The sequence below is a fragment of the Melopsittacus undulatus genome, chromosome 11 (genome assembly GCF_012275295.1).
Source record: "Melopsittacus undulatus isolate bMelUnd1 chromosome 11, bMelUnd1.mat.Z, whole genome shotgun sequence".
Classification (NCBI taxonomy): domain Eukaryota; kingdom Metazoa; phylum Chordata; class Aves; order Psittaciformes; family Psittaculidae; genus Melopsittacus; species Melopsittacus undulatus.
In genome coordinates, this window is record NC_047537.1 from 6387473 (window position 1) to 6412247 (window position 24775).

Here is a 24775-nt window from a genome sequence, read left to right on the forward strand (position 1 = left end):
TGGAAACATGTTGGTTCTCTTTTCACCAGTTCTCTCCTGCTTGACCTTGCTGGTGTATCATGGTCTGCTCTTTTGACTGAGCTGTATCTCCTAAGGAGGTGGTAGCTGACCTGAAAGACCATTTGGCTACTGGCTGGCCCTTATGTGAACCACCTTGAGGGCCCTTTCTCTGTATTTCAACCACTGGAAGTGCTTTAGCAGCTCTTGGAGCAGGACCAGCCGACAGGACTCCCTGCCCCTCTCCAGGAATCTGCTCCATGAGATCCTTTCTCTCCCTGGCTCCTTGACAGAGGCTCAGCATCAGAAAGGAGAGAGGATGCTACACCCTGGTTGGGTGTCTGGCCTGAAGGTGAAGGCATGTTGTGAAGGTCCAGACCCACCCAGTATCAGTATTAGCCATCTCTGGAGCGTGAACCAGCAGGGTGTTGTATGGACAGAGAGCATCTGTTTTGGCCCCGTGATCACCTCCTCCAGAGGGAGCTGCCAACAGAAACAGTTCTGGGTTCAGCATCTCCAGACATGCCCTGGGATTTACACAAAGCCCATGGGGTTTCCTCTGTCCAGCTCCTCCAGCTCCAGCCTGGAGCATGAACCACCTTTGTCTGCAGGCAGCTGGAGCACCTATTTCCATGGATACAACACTTAGAGATACCTGCTCCCTCCACTGATAAGAAATAAGTGCCTAGCTTGGCTGCTCTGAATCCTATTCTGATTGGGATCCTGCAGGATAGGGATGCTAAAAGTATGTCCTGAGCTAAAGACTGCACCAAACACTGCACTGCTATCTTTATAATAGTAAGTAAAGAGCACGTAAGTTAAATATGGAGACACTCTACTACTAAATCCTATTGCATCCTATATATATATACACACATATATATACACACACAATATATATATATCATGAGTTCTGAGAAGCTTTGTATGTGTGTTTCTTCATAGTATCCTGCCATTATTTCTGTCTCAGGTTAATTATAGCAATGAGAAAACTAAAAAGGTTGTGAATGCTAAAGCTGACTGCAACGTGGAAGTATTTACCTGCTAAAATCCTCTTTAAATAGCACTAAAATGACAGGGCAGAGGGCATGAAAACAACTGCATTTTCCCTTTTATCCAAACACTTCCTGATGATTATAGGGTGCTCAACACAAAGGGCTGTGATTCAGAAAGGAAATTGCGCTCCAGTGAAGGATTTACTCATCTGTGGTGATATTTATAATCTACTGTCTGCTAGCTAAAAAGGATTATCCTGCACTTCGATAGGAAATGTGAAGAGTAAAGAGGCCAGCGAATGAGATCTGCCTGACAGGATGTGTTTTGGAGCACTGACCAATTCCCAGCTGTCTTTACTCTCCGAGTGACTTAAACAAAGCTTTTTCTCCCTCACTGCTGCTGTCTTCTATGATTCCCGGCTTTGCTACAACCATTTTTCTCCTGCAGAGCATTTGAGGCTGGGAGCAATGTGTGCTCTGCTGAGATTTAGCTGCAAGGTATAGTAGTCTGCAGCCCCCAGCCAAAAATCAAAGCCCACAGACACCCAAGGGAACAACCAAGTCCCACCACCATTCCCAAATGTTAAAGCATCCCATTGTGTGGAGAGGATGAGAATTACATCTGCTGTTTGAATGCAGTTCTGTATATTCCTAAGATGGGTGCAAGGCAGAATGAGTGCTCCGAGGTCAGACTCTCTGATCCTACACACAGCAAAGGTCCGCATTCACCCCATGAGCTTCACTATCCAAAACCATATGCTACTTGGTTGTGGTTCCTGCTCCTGCTGCCTGAGCCAGTTGTTTCATTTAATGGGAAAAGTATTTTATTCCCCCTTGTGAAATATTTTCCCTGTTTCAAAGTTCCTACATGGCGTTTTCAGATCAAAGCCTTTCGAGCTCTTTTCACATGGGGTGAGCAGGAGGGATGTCCATTCCCAAGGCGTTGCTTTTTCCTGGTAGCCAAGATGTGTTGCCCACCATCAGCCAAACACCCTGGCATATTTTCACTGGGATAATGCCAACAGGGAATCCAGAGTCAAAAAAAGGGGGATATTTTTCCAAACATTTCTCCAACAGCTGTAAAGTTTTTCTTAATGCAGGATGCTAATAAAAGCCAGGTTACACCAAAGCCACTGCCAGAGCAGTGCTACTGGGAGGTGGGGTTATCTTTAAGCTGCACCAAAGGAAGAGATTCAACATCCAGCTTGCTCATTATTTGAGGAAACAGAACCATACCCCTTCCTTTACCCTGTCTTGGGGAGCTGAGATCAGATATAAAGGTCATGTGCTGAACTCAGGGAATGTTTGTTCAATCTCCTGTTCCTTCTCCGCTTTTTCCACTACAAGCCCTTGCACTCCTGATGTTGCATTTTGCTGATCACAACCACAAGGTTTTGGTTTAGGAGTTGTCACAGCAGGAAAATGCCATTCTTAGCACCCAATTTGTTAGAACTCTTTGTGACAGCAAAAGATCAGCAATTAATCACTCTGCTGCTCCCAGTTCCACACAGCACCCCAAGCATGACCAGCCTTGAGAGCTTAAAAATGAACCCAGCCCCTACTCTTTGCAATATGATTCCCATATAAAGCATATAACAAACAATCAAGGAGAGGGAAGGTTTCTTTCAGCCTCCTCCACACCTTCTTTCTTCCCCCAGAGGCTTAAAGCATACTTGAGTAGGTGTCTGTGTGCAGCTCATTGGCCTGAGGATCAGTACATCTTCAATGGCCCATTGACTGATGAAGTGATTGAAACAAGATGCCAATTTGAAGTGTTCAGCTTAGCTATGCCAATGTTGGCTTGTTGGGAAGGGGAGTCCACTGAGCCCAACTATCAAACAGCTCCCTGCACCAGAACCAGCTTCCAAAAACCAACCTACCAGCACAGACTGGAATGAGAAGGACAATTGAAATATCCTTGATACATAAAACACATGAGCTTAAAGTATTATTATTAATATATAATTGTATATAATATATAATCCACTTATGGATTGCCAAAGGTATTGCTGTGCAGATGTGAATGCATGAATACAAGCACACACACTGCAGCAACATGAAGGCAGGGATGGATCTTGTGTTCTACCTCTACATAACCTTTTCTAGGCATAGGTATGTTGTTATTGATGTTCAGTAATCAATATGGAAGCAAATACAGTAAAACCTGTCTAGTGCTGTTAGTCTCCATGCAAAATAGAAGGAAGCAATACAGATATTCTGTTTGAAATGAACTTTACCAGGAGAGACAGTCAAGCTTTCCTTGGAATATCGAAACCTGTCCTGAACCCAGCCTCTGAGCATCGATCACAGCTGTAGATCCATTTAGTTATCATGTTGGCTGAACCAGACCTAAATTCAGCTTGCTGATGAAGACCCAGTGTCAGGGTGCAGAGGGATGATGTGGTGCAGTAGGACATGGAATACTAAGAAGGAACAGATACCTGGATCCAGAATTCCATTTCATAATCTTGCTGATACAACCTTTAGGCTATGTTTCAGTTCATAGACCTGTGGAATGGGCATGAGATCTATTTGCTGGGCACTAGGACTTAACTACATCCTTTAGGCAGAGAAGAAAACTCAAAGATGCTGCTCTAATTCACTAGTAAATAATACTCTTACCTTCCTACCAGGCGGTCCAGGGAACCCAGTCAAACCAGGTAAGCCCACGTCTCCCTGTAGGAATCAGTTGAATTAGATTTTCACCAACATTTTCCTTATGTCTAGCATATGGTAACTGAAATTATCTGCCAATAGTAGCACCCAATATTGATATTTCTAATTGCAATGCTTCAAAACATGATAGATAAGAAGCACAGATTTAAACAACATCTCTATTAGCTGGCTCGTATAAATCATAACCCCAGTTAACTAGTGGCAGATGCTGCTGGAGTCCAGCTTTTTGCCAGCAGAATGAATGTTTCCCCCTCCCCAGTGATCTCAATCACTCACAACCTTTATTCTCCTTTTGATAGACATTTAAACCATCAAGGCAAGAAAATGCTATATTTTAAAGGCAATAAGAGCAACAGGTACCTCCTGCCAAATCCCATGATTTGCTCACACTCAGCTACTGCACTGTCTCAGCCTACAGCTCCAGTGCAGACGATGGGATAGTTATTTAACCTGTCTATTTGACATGGGTTGAACCTTTGCAGGCTGCTGGTGAGGAAGTTTCTTCAGTGGCCTGTGCTTTTGGAAAGGGTTTGTATCACATCCCAGCTGGCATCCCTTAACCATCATAGGAATGGATAAGCGCGTTGCTGTGAGACCTCTCTAGCATCCAATCCATTTGTAGGAGCCCATTTTAGCCTCCTCCGATTAGGACCAAAAACCCCTTCAGAGTGTCTAACACTCTGCTGTGCCTGCTTCCTAAATCAGCATTTAGAGTATCTAGCTCAAAAATTAGGCATCACTCCAAACTCCTGCTGGAAACTCCTTGTTTCTATTACTGCTAACAGGAATAAAAGCCTTGTTAACATGAGCTAAAAGCAATCTGGATCTCTCCCTTTCTTACCCTGAGCATGCTTGTGAGAAAACAGTTCCAGACTGCGGGGGGATGATTCCCATGCGATGCCATTCCCATGTAGTGTAATGGGAATTTCAAAAGGCATCTCGTGCTGTTAAGTTAAAAGCATCGTTTCAGACTGAGCCTTCCAAGTGTTTTGCAGCATCGCCCTCCATCTTGCATCTCTGTGGCTTGCTGTGCTTCACGGAGGCATCTGGTTTCAGATGAAGGGCTCATGTTCTTCATGGCTGATGCTTTCTATTAGCTGTGCATTTATAGCAAGGCTCATGATGAAAGGAAGAGAATCAGGCTTAGTGCCCTGGATGTGAGTTATAAAGCATTGTGAGGCACGCCACTGAAGGAACTAATTGAGGTGGATGCTGTGGAGCCATGATCACTCCACCATTCATTTTTAGACTTCTGTGAGGCCTTGTTGCCTCAGTAAAAGCTTTTCACAGCTGTGAAACTGCAAAGATGGGAGCTGTAACTGATGGAAATGAATTAGCACAACTCCGATCCTTAGCAATTGGTAAATTCAGCAACCAGCTACACTTCCAGTTGTGTGCTCTGTGCCCATTGGAGTAGACCTTGGGGGAAAGGCCCCTTGTTATCACACAGCAGGGACCACTCATTGGCAATGGAATAGCTTGGAAGGCTGCTCTCCCAGTGGTGATCTGCTGTGGGCTGTGTATGTGACCTAATGCAAACCACAGTTCTCTCAGCTCCTTGGCATGAGCATCCTTTCCTTTGCTTTCAAGGTTTTTATTACACTGGGATTGCCTCTTTCCGCAGCTGCATGCCCAGAGCTGGCTCTATCTCATATAGGCTGGTTTAAATGCTTCAGTAGCCACTTTCCTGCTGCAGAAGGGACTAAAATTTGGGCTGCAGATTGGGCATAAAACAGATAAACCCTTAGACAACAAGAACCTGTGGCAGGAGGCACCTCAGTGCATTGTGGTCAATACCTCAGCTACCTCTCTTTAATCCTGAATCCATGGTCTAAGTCCTCATTTTCAGTCCTAAATCTACTTGAATAGCTGTGATGCTTGTGACTGCAGCATGGACCCCTCCATGTGTATGCACAGGGCTTAAATCACACCCTGCTCTTGCTGCCTGTGCATGGGCAGCATCTTACCTTCTGTCCATTGCGAGCTTTTCCAGGCGACAGCCCAGGATCACCTTTCTGACCCTGAAATGATAAGCTTACATTAATGACAAAGTCCAAGGACCCAGCCCATGGATGTGCTTCTGCTCCTCCAGGCTTCCAAATCAGAGAAACATTTGGTTTTATCTCTGTCTTTCTCTGACATCCCAAATGTATTAAGTTCCTGGGTATAGCTGTTTTGCTCGAGGTGGTTTTGGCAAGTTCCTGCTGCTGTTAAAGCATTGAGTTTTAAATAGTATTTGACAGTATTAAATTGACTAAAGAAAGGATAGCTGGAAGAAGGCAATGTCAGGACTTTTGATGCTCATTAGAGTAGACAGCTGTGATTTCTTCCTTGTCTACAGCTACCATCACAAAAATAATTACCAAGCCTATTACTGTGGCTAAGCCATCCTTCTTCACAACTTGCGAGATGCTGTTGCTTTTTTAACTGTGGGGAACAGATGAGACTGCAGAGAAAGTTACCCTAATTAGACTCTGTGAACAGCCAGAGCAATTGTGAGGCTTCCAAGGCTGGCAGAAACAAGAGGCACACTTTGTCCTAAGTGGCAGTATTCTTGGTTTTCCTCTTTAACAACCATGAGGGGAGAAATAGCACTTTAAGGCTGTGATCTTCCCATGAGCAGAGGCTGGAATTCCAGCAGCACTTGAGCATCTATTCCTTTGAAAATCCCAGTTCAGACTCTTAAAAAGAGAGGTAACGTCTGCACCTAACGGGGTGAGAGATAGAAGTAGGGAAAAGCTAGAAGAGATTTGAAGTCTGCCAGGTTCTTTCGGCAGGGGAGAGGAAAGGTTTGCCACACTAAGCAGCTTAGGTCTGTCTCACATTAATGACACAGGTATCAGCCACTGGCTATTCAACACCCCTGGGACCATAAACAAGTTGTAACCCCTCTGTGTCACATCAGCAGCAAGAGATCCAGCACCAACTGCCCAGCACAGGATAATTGTGAGGGTTAATGAACGGTGTCAAGTGAAGTGATTGGAGGGAAGGTGAGACCCTACAAAGGAATACTAGTATTTATTAGCTGGTATTTCTCATGAGCAGCACAAAGGTCAGGTTTCAGCCAGCTGAGCCTCACTGAGACAACATTCACCATGTTGTTCTCACCTTGCACGGGGTGTAAATCTCCCTTTCTCCTCCTCTACCATCCACCACACGCTGCAAGGCTCACAGGGAGCGAGACTGCTTGGCTGCGGACTGTAGGGAGCAGTGCTGATTCAAGGCAGATGCATCTGCACAAGCTCTGAATGAAGGCTGCCTGGTTTCCAGACACTAAATGAAGTCATGCAGATAATCCTGCTTTGCGTGCAGCTGTTATCAGGGCAATGCCCTCTGAGCTTTGGAGGTGTTGGTGGGTGCTACAACCGCTTGGAACCGATTAGAACAGCCCCCAGGATCACAGGGTGTTCATTTACTGCAGCAGGCAGACAGCCACCACTCTTCCTAAATCCTGCCATGTGCTCAGTGCAATGACATTGAGCCATGCAAAGGAATACAAGCCTCTTACATTGTACCATGGGAGCTGCAGATCACATTAACTCAAAAGACTGCGTGGTTTCGTGTTCAACACTGCTGAGACCATCACACGGAACTGTAGCCACAAGTAGGATCACACATCCCTAAGATTAATCAGCAAGATGGCATCAGGGCCAGAGGGAATGGGTGCTTGGATGTGAGGGCTGGAATTGTGGATTAATTGCCCAGCTCTTCTTGTGCAGCACCCACAACATGGGAATTAGCCCAAGCCTTGTCCATCACTAAGCCACATCACTTGCCCACAAGCTTCTCTGTTTCCCATCCCAAATGAGTGAGCAAACTACTTCTTGTAAAGGAAGAAATTGTGTTCTTCTGGTTTTTCCCTACGTGGGAGAAGCCTGGAGCTGCACCACTGAAACACCTCAGCTTTGCAATCCCACTAATAGTATTTTAAACAGCAGCGAGCCAAACTGATGAGCTCTCTTGGAGCCAAACCATTCACTAAAAGGAAAAATCAGATTTTCCTAGTGCTATAACAAGAGAGGTTCATCCAGAGCAGCTAACTAAGCAAACCATATTCATGTCTGATGCCAAAAGCCTCCAGATGAGAGATGCAAACCCATCTCTTGTAATGGCTTTTAAAAACACACCCTGACAGCTAACCCTCCTCCCAGTCCCAAACTCTATTAGGGCATCCTCAGTGCTACACTTACTTGCTAGCAACACCCCTCCTGTGCCTCTTCCAGCAGCTTACAGGTTACACAGCCAGACACAACCCTAGCCCACATATGTCTACAGACATTTAAGAGGTTATCTGCTATAATCAGTCTTTGCTAACTAGATGTAATTGCACTTCTGCAGCTGCCAAGGACAACACAGAGAATGCAAATAGTGGCAAGAAGCCCCTTTAAGCAATTGCACATTATAAGTGGATGTGAAAAGCACTATGGGCTAAATTCTCAGGTAACAGAAGTGGGTGCAATGCCATTGAAATCAGTGCAACTTGGAGCTCCAGCTCTAAGCAGGAATTCCAAGCAGGAATTCCAACCAGGAACTTGACTCACCAGCTACAATCTGCGCAAGAGATCAGTAATAAGGTGGACCCTGCACAGGATAGATTCAGAAACACAGCAGCTCAATAATACAGCACTAGTGATCACCAGCACAACCGGACAAGAGATGGGCACAAACACACATCTCTACCATGCCACATCACATCCCTTGTACTGCCTGACCTTATGAGTGCTTTACTAATTCAGCTGATAAAAATTATGCTCCTGGGTTACTTCCTAAGTGACAATGCCTTGGTGTTAGTCATTGTTTCCAAGCTGTATCTATCTGGGAAACTTCAGTTTCCTTTCTTGCATTGCTTGTTTTTTCCATGGTATTATCTATCTAGGGAAGATCCAGCCCAAAAACCACTTGAAGGCTCTCGGCAAGAGAAGTCCTAGTTGAGGCTGACAGGTTCTGTTGCCCAGGTTTGGCTTTCAAAGTCCATAATGTCAGACATGGGTTGGGTCTGTTAAGAAGGTATTAGGTCCCAGGTCCACAAGCCTGGTGAAGAGTTGAGGCATTTAAAATGTAAGAGAGTGAAATAAAACCTTTTTTTTTGTGCAAAGTCCGTATTTTGGGACTGGTGTCAGAGAAATGAAGGGAAGGAGGGAAAACAAAACTCTTGGATCTGATACACACCTTCCAAAACATGCTTCTTATGCAAAGATCTTGCAACTGTGGCTTACCAAGCTCTTCCTTCTAGAGATGAAGTTATGTCCAGTCCTGTTCTGAGCTGCAGTTCTCATCTCCCACTGCAAACTTAATACTCCTTTTGACACAGCATCACATAGAACACCCTGATCCTGCAAATGGTGTCTGGCCAAACTGCAGTATATCACACAGACTGATGACACTGGATCTCTGCTGCAGACTGTTACATCCATCCATCCTCTGAGGGCTTCCCGCTGCCAGAGCACGCATTGAGATGGAGGGAAAATGCTTACAGGAAGTTTTATTTCTAGTAGGAGATTGACTGAAAACAGCTTTACAGCCAAAAGATGATTTCTGACCAGGCATTAGGCTAAAAGTGTTTTAAAAGTAGTCCTATGGCATAGAAACATCATTTGACTCTATAGATTGGACGAGACTGAATTTGCAGGTCTGGAAGTTAGATAGAAGAACTTTGACTTGAATTATAGAACTCAACAAGTGTGATCTGGAAGTCATTGTTGGATAATAAATGCAGAACACTAAAATGCAGAGCTTTTACAGCCTCACTTTTCAGGCCATATAACTACAGTGTAGAATTTAAACCAGCTGCTGTTCACCAGCATGTCTCCAGTGCCTAAGTTTTAATCACATAGAGGCACCTTGCCAAGTTTCCAGAATCTTTTTCCCAGAGCATCAATAGTGCACACAGCATCTCTGCCTACTGATGAGAGTGAAAGATCATCCTTTCATGCATGGGACTCTTGCTTGTACCTTTGTGTTTGGCTGAGACAGCTTTCCTTGGTAAGCGAAAACCTCTATTAAGCATCACCTTTCAAAACTCAACTGTCCTTTAGTCCCAGATTGGTGGTATTAAGCTGTTTCTGTGTAAACAAGGACATCAAAACAATCCAAACTGGTTTCCCAGGAACTTCCCAGTCTTTAGGTAACACAATGCCTCACACAGAGGAATAACATGGGAACTAAAGCATCTTTCTAAGTGCAGCTTAGTGGCACAGTGGCTTAGCTCCCCTCTGGAGCCACATCTGTTCCAAAGTCTCATGCAAAGAGAGGAGGATGCCTCAGCACCCTGGAGGGAATGTGTGTGCAGGAGGAAAGGACCAAAGAGTATCTGGAAGGAAGCAATGGGATCCGTTTGGGAGGACTGATGGATGTCAGGGATCCCAGAAACTGGAGAGGGAAGGAGAGACAAAGGAGTTTCAGGATGAGGAAGGCAGAGGAAGAAGCCGGGTGCTGCCACTCACCCCACTGATGTCAAGACCCAAAGGTGGAGGAGTAGGATGCAAAATCCAGAGGAGAGGAATCAAACAGCAAAGAAACCCAGACCTGGTGAGGCTCTGGAGTGGAAGGATTCCACTGCCCTCATCTCAATATAGAAGTTAAGGCATAGTTTAATAAGGCAGTCTTGGAACTAAAGGAGAACCAAGGCACACAGCAGGGTCTCAAAGCACAGGAAAAGGCTTTGGCTGTGCTGCTGGGGGCCTGTGTGTGAGCAGAGGGGGGAAATTCAGCTCCTTGTTTTGTACAAGTGGGACCAAGAAAAGCCACAGTTCCTCCACTGAAACAGGAAGGCAAAATCACCTTATGCCAATGAATACTCACTTTCAGGCCGGGGGGTCCAGGTGAGCCGGGGTTTCCGTGGGGACCTGGGGGACCCTAAAAAACACAACAGACACAAAGCAGAGTCAGGAGGAGTCAAAGAGCATCTGTGTTAGTCCCAGGAGCTGCAGAAAGTCATGAGTGATGTGACAAGAGGAGAGCATCCACAGTACATGGCCCAGCCCAGAGGCAGCGGGACACACACACTGGAATGGTGAAACCTGGCTGCCAGCTCCTACCTACCTCTATGGAACAGGATGCGTGTCTATCACCACAGGATGTGTGGTGACAATGAGATTAGTTGGGTGCACCAAATATTCCACAACCATTAATAGAAACTACCTTGTGGTCAAGGGAATCAGAGCTCTGCAAGGAGCCCCAGCAGAAAGAGATGGAGGGAGGCAGAAGGGAGCAGAAGTGTGATGGGGTGCTGCTTTTTTTGGCCAAAATGAAAGAGAACAGAAGGAATTACTACAGGGAAAATGTTCAGCTATTTGGAATGAACTTATTTCCATTCCAAGTCAACCAGGCTTTTGCCTTTAGAGGTTAGAAAGAGAATGGATTGCTGGACGGTAGAACAGAAGTCAGGGGAGCAGGAGTCAGTCCCTTTAAACCATTTAAGCCTGTGTTTTTTGTATAGGTCTCATAAGCTAATGACACTGTGAGAGGATCTGCATCAGGTCACAAACATCAGTATCTACTTTCATCTCATATTTTAAACCCACCCTGTGTATTTTCCAAAGACTATTTAAGGAGTTATCTGGAATAAGCAGCCAAGGATAGTTTATCTCAGGATTGTATACAGCACAGAAGATCTGTTAACCTTTCAGGCAGAAGTAATAACAATTGCAAGTCCTCTCGAGCACGTTCCTGGGAGATGAAACACCCTGAAGATTCAATTCCAAGGGCTACTGTGCTGCCAAGACTGTGTATGAGCTTTACACCACCACGAGCAGCACTTTAACATACCCTCTAGTTACAAGGAGTACAGTTCTGTGGATAAAAAGCCACTCTGACACTAAGCTGCAGGATTTCCAATGAGCATTTCAGCACAGAATTACAGAATCATAGAATAGTTAGGGTTGGAAAGGACCTTAAGATCATCCAGTTCCAACCCCCCTGCCATGGGCAGGGACACCTCACACTAAACCATATCACCCAAGGCTTCATCCAACCTGGTCTTGAACACTGCCAGGGATAGAGCATTCACAACCTCCTTGGGCAACCCATTCCAGTACCTCACTACCCTAACAGTAAAGAATTTCTTCCTTATATCCAATCTAAACCCCTGCTGTTTAAGTTTCAACCCGTTATCTCTTGTCCTGTCACTACCATCCCTAATGAATAGTCCCTCACCAGCATCCCTGTAGGCCCCCAGGATCTTCAGGGTCTGATTTCCAAGGGAAATCACTGCATGTGACTGCCATCCAAGTTCAGTGCCCTTGCTCTCTTCTATGAGAGCATCAGGGTGTTGATGTCTATTCAGTTTTATTTTTACTGCACTGTAATAGAAAATAATGTCTTTTTTTTCATGCAGCTATTGTATCTTGTGGTATAGACAGTTGTTGAATGCTCAGTGCTATTTCCCAACACATGCTGGTCTGCTGTAAGAGCCATTAAGAGGCCGAGGCTGAACTTTGCAAATGGCATTTTTTTTTACCCAAATAAATTCTATGTCCCATTCTTAAATTCCTTCAGATTTTCAGCCTGAAACCAAATACATTTATTGGCCCATTCTTCATTCCCATCCACATTTTCAGCCTGAGATTCTCGGATACATTAGCCTGGCTGTGAATTTCCAATGAAACTGAGACAACTGTAAAATAAAGGTGTTTGAATATCAACTTGTCATTTGAAAACCAATAGAGCTGCTGAAGTCACAGAAACTGAGCACCAAGGAATCTTAAATAAATCCATATTCCCAGCAAACTATGGCATCATCTGTTCATCCCATTGGGTAGGACACTGAAACACAGATTTAATGTGCTGCTTAAGTTAATGCAATGAGTTTGTGGTAGCAGAAACACTTCAACCCCAGTCTTCCAAGTCACAAACATGTATGAAGATGCATATTAAGTGGCAGAAGTCAGAACAGTAAAGGCTCTATAAAAGGTGAGTTCCTAAAAAGCTCTTACACGTAAGCAATAATCTGGGTAGCTCTGACCAGGGTTCATAAATCCAGATTGCTGCTGGGTTTGGGGAGGGAATTCAGCTGTTACTCAACTCTGGAGGCAGGAAGTTTGGCTCAAAGCCTATTTCAGTGCAGTTGGTTGAAATCCATGCTCCACCATAGCCTGAAGCGGGCTTAAGACAGTGTCAGACTGGAGGGAACAGCATGGCTTGGTGTGACTTCTAGCTGAGAATGAGAGTTTCCAGGAGGAAACCTGGAACATAGGAAGCTCAGCTGCCGGTTCTCCTGGCTAAGAGACCAGTCACACCTTCAGCATAATTTGGTGAAGGTTCTTCCAGAGCTAAACCAAAGCACAGCAAGAAAATCATAAAGAGCTTTAACCAGTAGGAGGGAATAGGGAGAATCTAATCCTAGTATCCAGTGACAAAACATGGTTATGAAATACAGGCTCTTGACCACTAAATTCAATGACACTCATAGCGTGTAATCCCAGCAAAGGAAGGTCAGAGATCCATCCTGCTCCTAAAGACCAATGTGGTCTTATTCTAGTGAGAAGTGGCCACATCCTGCTGATGAAGTGACAGTGGGAAGAGTCCAATCTGGCACGCAAGAAACGTCTGTTAACCCAGTGTGGGGCTTGTGCTAGGTTTTTTAAGCTGCTCCCATAACACGGGGAGAAAAGGGTGTAATCTGGCAGCGGTCCTAAAGAAGGGGAAAAAACTGATCTTGATGTGTTCCAACACGGTTAGTCCCGAATCTGTGATTACACCCACATTCTTGGCAGAGGAGAAGGATGCGGTGTGGTACAGCTTGATGGGCTGAGTAAGAAAAGGTACAGGACAGCATCCACCTCGAGAGCTGTTAGCAATGCAAAATCTGAACAGGCAGGCCTTACGCATTAATCCATACACTAAGCTGGAAGCCCCAGTAACAGTCATTGTGCCCCCAAGCTGTCATCCCTTGGTTTATTAAACCCAGTCCAATGTTCATTCCTCTTCTACTGCACCCAGAATTACCCATCCCCAACCAGTGCTCTCAGAAATAACCTTCGCATGGAGAAGTAACTCAAGAGATAATGGCTTTGTAGTGCTGTATTTTACCCATGTTATCCTGAGTTAAATTCAATTTCCTATTCCTATCTAAAAATCAGGATCCTCCCAAATATATTTATCATCAATGCATTAGTTTCATTCCTCTTTTCCACTCATAGGATGGGACAATGCTGACCCCACTGAATAACAAAGTCCCACAACATGTATTACCATTTGCATCTGTGCCTGTTTAGCTACCTGCTTTGGGTCCCTTATAACTGCGAAACAATCCAATCTATTCCAAATGCCAGCTTGCATCCGAGATCTTCCAAGCCTTGCACCACAGATTCCATGGAAAATTTTACCGTGGGACAGCACAGAGACTAGAACAATCCCTGAATGTGTTCTGCAAGTGAGGGGAGGGGATTCCCATCTCCATGGAATGTCTTCTACGTGAATGATGCTACTTGAGAACCGCACTGTGCCACCCAGTTCATCTCAGTGACGTGCCTGGAGATGGGACCCTGCTCACAGAAGCTCTTTTATGCGTAATGGTTCAGAGCCCTCAAGTATTAACAAAAGTGTAACTGTGCACAACACCCCCATCCCTCCAGCATTCACAGGGAGGGGGGAAAATCCTCCAAACTCCTGCTAAATGCTGGAAAGCTTCGGTCGGAGCAATGACGACTCATTCAAAACTCACTATGTCTTGGGGTTTCTCTGTGTAAAGCAGCTTTTTCTGCTCCTGACCTACAGATCCCACTCTGACCTCTGGCTTGCTGAAAAAAACGAGCTAAATATTTGAGGTGAAGCCAAACAAACTGTTTCTTTAAACACTTCTATTCAGAAATCGGAAAGTCTTCCTTGTGGAATGAGGGTGTCGAGGAACCTCTGCAGCTGAGTGAAGTTCTTGCTTGTTTTAGGAGGGAAGCCCTGCATTTTGAAGGAAAGGGAGATTTTTTGCAACCACAGACCAAATGTAACAGGGACGTGTTACACCGGGACCCTGCAACCTTTCAGGCTGCTGAGATTCACAGGAGGATGGTAAGAGATTCCCGAAGCAGGGAATGTATCTGTATTATATTCACCCATCCATTTGGATTTCTCCTGTGTTGTATCAGAGAGGTTAAATATGAGCAATTACAGCACACCAGGTTTTTTATTCCCAGTTCTGCCTGTGACCTATTGCATGGCCATGGGTTAAACGCTTTTCTTGTACCTGAGTTTTCTCACCTATTACAGATGGAGATCAACTTCCAATGGGACCTGGCTTCCTAAATTAAAGTGTTTTGGCTTTCCCACTATTGTTGTCCTGGGAGTGAAGACAACCATCAGATTCCTGTCTGTCGTGTGTCAGCTTGCTGTTTCCTCCATGTAGAAGAGGAGCAGATAACTAGGATTGCCATAGAGCATTCAAGACCAAGCATGATGCTTCTCAGCACTTCTGTGCAGACTAGTTTGCTGCACTGGAATGAGTCACAGGTTGTGATCAATACGGATGTGGTGGCAAAAGCCCCTCATGCAGACTGCATGAGGATGAAGCTAACTGAGCCCGGGCGAGGCAGGGATAAGCCATAATGGTGCAGAAGTTATTGCTCCATCGGGAGCCCTTTGCTGACAGTTCCTTGTTGAGCTTGTTAGCACAGCTCTGCGAGCAAAACCCAGCCTCTGTCACTGCCTCCCCATTCAACCTTCATGTTTGAACCAATGCAAAGGTCACAGAAGCATAGAACAGTGAGGGTTGGAGTGCAACACACATCCTTTACAGGGAACTGTTGTACTTGTACCCAAGTGCCACCACTCACACACAAAGCCATGGGAAAGCTGTCCCACTACATGCCACATACTGGGGAAACCCTTCATTGCTGGAACTGCCCTTCCCTACAAGATGTGCCTCAGATCTTACACAGATGCCTGACAAGGTACATTTACTTAAGGAGAAGTAGTGTGGACAGATCTCTTGCTTATGCCTATTTCTTTAATACAGACATAAAAGCTGAAAACAATCCTAGCCGGATATGGAGAGGAAACCTGCTATAAAGCATATGGCCAATACAGCAATATCTATACAGGTTTACAGAGCTCCTGAGAAACTCATTTCCCATCATTTCCCGTCACCAGAAACGCAATGTATTTACACCTTCTCCTTGGAGTCACTTAGGCAATAAGAAGAAACACCCAGTTTTCGTTTGTTATATACCTTTGCCTTCCTAGTTGCAGAGAGCAGAGCACTGGTATAGTCTGAACCTGATTCCATGGATCCCTGATGCTAAGTACAAAATGAATTCAATGCTTCTAAAGAGGGGACTGGCTTTTCAAAATCAATAAATGGTCATTTTCAAGAAGACTGCGCTATCCACTGCCTTGAAATGCACTTGAATGGGAGACGTGTCCTGGACACAACCTCCTTCATACTACTACAAAGACTGGCGTTTGTTACTGCAAACCAGGAGGCATTGCTTACATGACGAGCAGCACTCAGACTGCACAGGCAAGCCTAGTTGATCTGCTGGTTTATTTATTTATCCACTGAAAACACAGAGAAAGAACCATGGGATCAGGCAGCTTTGCTTACCAATTGCCACTGACCACAGCCTCAAAGCAGAAGCTTGTCAGGGCTTTCATTTTACCCTGACCAGTACAGGGGAAGAAAGGGAAACAAACCAGAGACAGTACAGGATTCAAAGGACTGGAAATATTGCATTACATCAGCAACAGAGCAACTTTATGGGCTTCACAGCTACAGAAGGTCAGGAGTCAGAGGCTGCTACTAGATTTTCACATGAGCCAACTAATTATATAAGCATTAATAATGCAGAAATTGTGCAAGCTACAAGAGCCATTGCACCTCATGCTTTAGATCATTCACTGCATTGGTGACAAACAATCCATCCTTTCTCCTGGCATCCAGCACTGCAAAGCTGCACATAATATCCACCTCCCCTCAGGAGCTCCAGTCTTGAGCTGGAGCCTCCTTGGACACCTCATGGGTTACCCATGGGCTGTATAAGAGCTCTGCAACTGGCTTGCCTGAGGATCAGGTTGGGCAGAGGTAGAACATAACCCCTGCAGCGTTGCACATCTCTTTTCAAGTGCCTCATGCACAACGAAAGCAAAAGATGCAAGAATTCCCCTAAAACTGTCTTAGTTTCTGGCAGCTTTTCTCTGCAATGAAACAAAGCCCAAAGAGCCACAGGAAAGACAAATACTAGAAGAAACACGTTGCAAAGCCAAAACAACGGATGCAGGGAGCAGTTGTCTCCAGTGCTCCAGGCCAGGCATTCACAGATTGACCCTTCTGCCCCTTCCCAAAATTAGCACAGCCTCTTTGCAGAGGTCCAAGCCAAGCCAGGCTCAGCTGTGCTGAGTGCTTCCTAACTGGGAACTCTTTCCTAGGGTGATTCTCAGCACCTCTGGCAGGGGCTGAGCTCCAAAATGCTCTGTTGCTTATTGTCTGTTACAGGATCATCTTAAATATAGGATGGAGCTTGCCACAGCTGGGGAATAACACAGAAAGTCAGAACAAGGCAAGTTTTGATAGCAGAATTTGGATGCAGAGGTGTAATTTGGTCATTCACACAGGGGATGCAGCTGGGGTCTCCAGACAGGGAGAGTAGTTTGTACACCACAGGACGGCAGGAAGTAACACCAAACACCCCTCATGAGTGAGACATGAACAACCTTCAGCTTAATGGGGACTTGCTGAGAACTGGATAATTTGTTGATGTGGTTGCAGCTCAGAAGACATCAGAGCTGCATGACCAGTCATCCTGGTGTTTCACTGTAGGACTTACCTACTCATAGAATGGTTCATGTTGGAAGGGACCTTAAATCTCATCCAGTTCCAAACCCATGGGCAGGGCCATCTTCCACTATAGCAGCTTGCCCCAAGCCCTGACCAGCCTGGCCTTGAACACTGCCATTATCCTGTCTATAAAACACATGAGCTTGGTGCTTGCCTTACACTTACGGCCCAAATCAATGCTTGGGTCTATTGATATCCATGTCCAGGCTGCAGGGGCATTTATCTTTACTGATTACTGCAAGATCTCACAGGACTGTAACAAGTGTCCTCAGGGAATGCACAGCCCTCCAGCTTTTAACCTCTCAGATGTTCTTTAAAGACATTACATGGGGTTGAGTTTTAGCCAAGTATGTGTGAGGAAATCTCCTATTGCTGCCAGGCCAGGATGCTGCCTGGATCATGGATCCAAATATTCCCTTCTTCCAGCCTCAGACACTTGCATCTTTTGATTCCTGACCCACAACAGTTCAGTGCTCAAGAAATGGACTCCATGACCATACCTTGCGGGACAGCACCATGTTAACATGAATATGATGCCAACAGTTAACTGCATCCAGGTCAGGCACTTTGCCCAGCTTTGGAATACTACTTTTGCAGCTAGGTCAATGCAGAAAGCTTTGCTCACAGCTATTTACAGCACTCAGCACCAGATGTGGCCTCAGCATAACATTTAATGCTCAAAGATCTGCCTCAGAAGTTAATGTGGGGAGGAAGAAATTGAGGAGTTTACAATGGATCTTGTTGAATAGCTAAGACATTTTGCTCTAGATCTTGGAAAGCAGACAGAAAGCAGGTCTCAATCTGAGGAACACAAAAGCTCATCCCTGTGTGCTGAGCGCTTGGTTCTAGACCATGGTCCCATTAGTGAAGACATAGTGATGGTGAAGGACCTCGAAGCAACCACTTTGGGAAGCTGGGAAGAGTGAAGGACAGAACAAAAGCAGCCAAAGCTCACGTTCAGCACTGGGTTTGCAAGAAGAAATGGATATTGGAAACAAAATGAGACAGACAGAGCTCATTCTTCTGACAGCCATTTGGAAACATTCATCCCCAGCCTTTTCAATGCCAAACCTTAGCTCAGGGAGGCTGCAAATCACCAGTGTGGCCTCCTGAAAACCTTGAACAGGGAATGAGAGAAAGGAGGAAGGCCAGACCTCAACAGCAGGACTTGAAGCAATCATTACTCAGCCACAGGAGCATACAACAGCCCTTGGAACAGTAGGACATGCAGGTTCAAGTGCAAATGGATAGGAATTTAACATCACTTACTCGAGAACCTCTCTTTCCAGGTGGTCCTGGTAAGCCCGGCAGACCTGGTGGGCCCTAGGAGAATAAAAATAGGAATTAATAAGGATTCTATAACAGGATGATGCTTCTATTTCTCTTCAACTTATGCTATTACTATAAGGGGATAAAACACCACACACAGTAACACCTGCAGAAGCATGTATTTCCATAGATGAGGGACTGAGCCTTCACATCTTTTTACTGTGGATGACATTCCCATGTTCACAGCTGTGTTTCCACCTTCCTGAAACCATGCTGTAACACAGGGGTAACACAACTGTCTCTCAGCTTTGGAGTTTCCTGCTATGTGCTAGCACACAAGTAACGTGTTAACACCTTGGCAAGGGAAGAACATTGGGTGTTCTAATATACATCAGCTGAGGGTGTACAGCTCTTGGTACTATAGGCTTCTACATGAATTACAACTTCATTGCACGCCATCACTTTGTATTTTGAAGTGGCATGTGATAAATGTAATAGAAGTGGTGTCAGTGTTGGATATTCTTAAGTATGTAATACAGGAGAGGTCAACTCATACATTCTTCTTGGCAGAAGGTGAGAAGAAAGTGGAGTTGTCAGGCACCCAGCTGGGCACTGATGTGAAACAGGTTAGGAAAAAACACTCAGTAATGTACTGAGTTTGAATTTGTTCATTTATGTATTCATTTTTTTCAATGCACTGGAGAATTCAGCTTTCTGGAAAGCCATTTGCAGCCCCTAATAACTCCTCAAAGCTTCTTTTCCCCCGAGCCAAACATGTCAAACAAGAATAACTGTTAATGAAGTGTCTCCCAGAGGATTTATATCCAAGTAGCTTGTTCTAAAAGATGAGCTTTCATTGCATCCAGGGGAGAGACAGATACACAGCAGCAGGCTGAAGGACATTTGGAAGGCAGCCTGAGCTCTCCAACTGTGTGGCAGGCAGGGGATGATGGGTGCATTGCACTGAGTGGGTACCACACTCTGGTTCCACTCCCTTCCCACTGGGATCAGCACTGTAGGACCTCACATGTGCCATCACCCCAAGCAGAGCCTGCTGCTGAAGGAGGCCAGGCAGAGCTGCTCAGGCTCTGCAGCATGTGTCTGGCCGTGAGGAGGAATGGAAAGTTCATGATCGCTAACACAGTTTTCAGGAGTCATCAAGTGTGTGATTTGGTAACAAAACCCTTGGAGATCCCTACCCTAAATCTCATGCCTAGGATAAGATTTTGAACAGAGAAAACTCCCCTGAACCATAGAGGTAACTGATGAATAAACTCTAATACTACCAACCCTCCCATTACCATATTAGCCCATAGGATTCAATGATTCTCATAAGCAGCAAATTAATTAGTATAAAAGCAATCTTTTAAAGTCATGCAGACAGATCTGATACCGTAGAAAGAAATCAGGGGAGGAATAAACAAAGCCCCAAGTACACCTGTCTGCAATACTGATTTGCCAGGACAACAACTCAATCACAATGTGTTTTTTCTGTAGTTAGTTCTACCTGTAGTAAAGGTGACAAGTAAAAGATTGTCCTATAGTGTAAGAGGCTACACAGCACAGAATAGTTGATGCCCACACTGAGACAACACATGGATGGACTTTAACACCGTATCACACTCCGCTACCACCCAGCAATGTAGCCTGCACTGAGATTTCCAGTCTCAATAGCCTGGGACACTTCATCTGACCCCTCTGTAAGGTGCTCATTGCTGGTAACACGGTATTACTGGTCTTTGTAGTAACAACCCCTATTGGTAGAGCTGACCCTCACTTCAGCAGCATACACAACACGTAACCTGCCATCGTGCCAGCTCAGGGCCCTGTGTGTAGTGCAATTATACAGCTGTGCAAATAGACACATGGTTATGTGGGGTTTAAGCCTTGTGTATAATTGTGCTCCAGAATCCAAGCTTTATTAATAAAATCCCCTTAGCTCCTTAATTCTCTTTAGTTAGGAAGATAACTATCAAAACATGAATCCAATGCAACTGATGCAGCAACAACTAACGGGGTTTGGCAAAGATCAATTCAAGTGCTTGATGTCTTTTCCATCAAGACTCATTCCCATTTACCCCTAAATGAAGAAGTAAAAGAGAAGATACCATGCTTGTACTGCACTCCCTGTGTACCAGAGCCGAGGGGACCTTTTCCACCTTCTTGTTAACAGCAGCTGCAATTGCACTTGGCCACTTGAACAAAATACATCTCAAAAAATGGGGACTGTTCACAATAAGCTGGAGCTAGCCAAAATGAGAAGAGAGTTAATGCCTGCACTGGGATGGGAACGTGGAGTTAAGGGAAAGGCATCTGGCTGGAGCAGCACAGAAAGAGCAGCACATAATTCAGGAGTCCCCTATCACTTTGCTTTGGTTTAATTTGCCTTTCGGTCTTTTCTTATTCTCCTTCTAAAGAGCAAAAGGAATAAGGTGACTGTGGGATGAGTGGCTGAAAGGTGCCAGACACTATGGAAACTGCATAAGGCAAGAGTGTGACACACATAAACCAGAAGCAAGCCAAAGTGAAAGAGAACTGGGGTAGCTGAATGAACTGGGAAATAGCTGGGAAACATGACAACTGCAAGACCACCTTCTGTCTTTAAGGTCCCTTCCAATGCTCTCCATTCTCACATGGTTCCTGGGTAGCTGGATTGGATGGGATGCGTACTATGCCTTCCCAGTGACTCATTTCTCCTGCCCCTTACACATGCCCCTATCATTCAACTCAAGTTCTCGAGCAAGAGGCCCACGTCAGACAACTGGGTCTGCCTGGGGAGAGCAATGCTGAAACACACAGGGAGACAAATGCACATCCGGAGAGGCAGCCAGAGAAGAATGAGACTGGATCAGAGCCCAGCTACTTACGGATGATGGATATGGTCCCACTTCCATCGTAAGGCTCTGAGACATGGAGAGTAAGAGATGTCTATCAACGAAGCACCATGCAGGGAGCTGCCAGGAGTCTGTCCTTAATGCCTGTGCAGTCCCTATGCTCCCAAGAGAGACATCTTCACTTTCACCCTTGGTGCAGGGAAGAGTTAAACTGATCACACAGAGCCTGTGTGGACCTTTCCATCATGCCCTTTAACAGCATCCTTAGGGAATTCCATAAGAAGCAGAGGGAAGTGCTCCGCAAGGCAAAATGTTTTCCTTTTCCTGGCATTTTTCTGCTCCTGCCCTCCCATTGCATGAACACCTCACAAGATCAGCAAAGCTGACAGCCTCCTGCAGTGAGCTGCTGCTCCTAGCACTTTGCTTCTTGCCTCTCTGGCCTCTTGCCTGCTCTGCTCTGCAAACTGATGGCAGAGAACACACACACTCTGTTATCACACAAAGCAAAATCAGAGATCAAGGAGAAACAGGGCAGAAGCAGATACTCACTCTCTTCTCAAGCCAAACAGCTGAATTGTTAACCAGCCTGAACAGCTCTGCGAAGCAGCTAATAGCAGCCACATAAAAGTTTAACCCTTCTCAGTTTCCCACGGTAGCATTAGGAACGATGACTGATCCCACCAAATGATTATAGGATTTATTCTAAGCTGCTGCTGGGAAACTTCCTGGCGCAAAAGGAACCTCTCTTTTTACTTCACTTTTGGAGCTTCAAATTGCAAATGGAAAATTAAGCTGAGTTGTCTGAAAGGGAAATGCATTGGGCCCTGAGGACAGCAGAAATCTCGCTGCTTCCTCTTGCTGCTGAGATCAGCCAGTGCATATCTCTGACCCTCCTCACACTTCCCTCTGCCTGCAGCACTGCCCCTGGGAGCTTGTGCCTTTAGATCTCACAACCTGAGCAAGGCTGAACCTGCTGGGAGAGGGCTTGGAGGGAAGCGTAATCACTGCAGGAACTGGTGCTGTTGATGTGGGAAATGACTCCCTTCCTTTTCAATGCCTACTGAATCAACTTGCGCAGATAGCAAAGTATTCCCATTATCATTCCCCTAGGAGTGAATTACCCAGGACACAATCCAGCTCATATTCTAGTGCACACTGAAGGGCTGACGCATCTATAGTCGAGGTCTCTCTGATGTATTTCTGCCTCCCATGTTCTGTACCCCATTAATAGCATAGTTCTCCTTTATCCCGCACAAGGCTGTGTTTCAGGGGTGGGCATCCTGCACTGCGCAAAACACTGCAAGGACTGAAGGGAGAACATTCTTTCTCAGATGCTAATGCATGTGGTAAAAGCCAACTTAAAAGGGAGTTCAGAAAACACATCAAAAGCTTCTCCCCACATTGGCATTGAGTTCTGAGCAGTGACGTTAGCCCTGCAGATAAGAGAACCTGTCTTGTTTTCTTCCCAGAGGAAGATGAGGCACATTTCATATGCAAGGCCATTGCCACAATACTGTTTAGCCTTGTATATCTGGAAAGCACCAGCACAGAGGGACTGAGCAGCTACAACACCAGAATGAAAATCCCCTGCTCAGGAGAAGGGAAGGGGAAGAGAAGATCTCATCTTCAGAAGAAGCACCAACCCTTCCTTACCTTTCCATCCTGCACAGAGAGGGAGACAGGACCTACACTAAAACCCAGCTTGAAATACTGCCTAAAGCAAATCTAGAGGGTTTTATGGATGAAAAAATCCAGCATTTTGGTTATTTCTTCTCCAGGGCAGGCTTATCATGTTAAATTTGAGCACATCTGGGTTTCAACCAGTCTAGAAAGAAAAAAGCCTCTCATAATTCTGGCAGGAGCAGAGGTGTTGGTGGGAAGCCAGTCTTGTAATACGAGTTCTGCAATAGACACAGATGTTTATTCTGGGTCTGTACAACACCTATCAGAGACAAATCCTTGTCCACAGCTCGATTCTGAGCAAAGCAGCAGCGCAATGCATACCACAATGTTAGTATTCCAGCTTGATGAGCACAGCTTTTCTATAGAGACATTGCAGAAGCAATCTCTGCAGGAGGCACTTCAGACTTGAGTAATGTCAGACCTTGGAAAGAAGTCTGAAGGGGTGTGAAAAAACAGAGGGATCTCATGCTCTATCACTTATAAAAATACCTGCATGTATTTCCACAACGCATCCTTACATCCTTTGCAGCACATTTATCTCAATCACCCTTTCAACTGCTGCTCTTTAAAATCAACTTTGTTTTACACAAATAGAGCTCTCGGATTCTTAGTCTTTTGCCTGCAAGATGATTTCCCTTTGGGGATAGTTCTGGTTAAATTAGCGAAAAAAACACGGATCCAACTGTGTGAGCAAGGCTGAAACTTTTCCCATGAATTATACAAAGCATGTGATTCTCTCTCTTTTTTTATATTAATATGACTCATTCATTAGGAGACATTCAAACACATTGTGTGTTCCTCCATTTATCACAGACTATCGGCTTGAGCAGCCTTTTCTGGTACAAGGAGGACTGGAAATAAGCACTTCACATTTTATCAGCGTTCCCAATCACCTCTCTCTCTTCCCCTATTCGCTGATTGATTTGGCAGGGATTGCTTCTCTAGCAAAGGAACCAGGCTCCAAGACAAACTGCTCCTGCAGAAGATGGAGCAGTCTAGACTGGGGATGCGCTTAGAAGCACATCTGCTGGTGGAAGAAGGCTGCCTGCAAGATACCTCCATGTCTCAGGCTGGGATTGAACCTAGGGCTCCTGACTGCACCACAGCATGTGGAGGAGAGCTGAAGGTTGCTCATCCTTCCGCCTAGGGACTTTTCTGACTTGGGTACATGTTCCTTCCACCCCCACTCCTCTTGTGTTACTCAGTGCTTCCACTGCCTCTTAGTGAACTCAGCCCACTCTGTGCCAGAGGTTTTCTTCCTCTAAAAATAACCCTCAGACACTTCTCATAGTCAATATATTTGGGTTCTTCTGTTTACCAGGGACAAAAAGATGTGGAATTACAGCTTCATTATATAGGAGGAGAAAGGTCTAACTTGGGGCACACTGTGGAACACTCAGTAGACCCCATCTGCACCAGGGGCAAGGGGTTTGCTGCAGCTCTACCATATGACACAGCACATGGACATCCCACAGGCAGTGCTGGTGGTTGGGGATGATGCTCCCCCTAAGTCTCCCCATTAAACCTGCTGTTGGTATAGACAAGCAAATGCTACC

General features: G+C 45.3%; 1 protein-coding gene across 1 annotated transcript in view; it reads right to left on the reverse strand.

Annotated features, from left to right (window-relative positions):
- COL27A1 (collagen type XXVII alpha 1 chain) overlaps positions 1-24775 on the reverse strand; it is a 153294-nt gene that overhangs the window by 109351 nt on the left and 19168 nt on the right. Inside the window, exons 4-7 of the mRNA XM_034067355.1 lie at positions 18703-18756; positions 10470-10523; positions 5636-5689; positions 3615-3668 (exon numbers count right to left, since the gene is read on the reverse strand). Of these exons, the coding sequence (XP_033923246.1) occupies positions 3615-3668; positions 5636-5689; positions 10470-10523; positions 18703-18756 (216 nt within the window). The remainder of the gene's footprint in view (positions 1-3614; positions 3669-5635; positions 5690-10469; positions 10524-18702; positions 18757-24775) is intronic.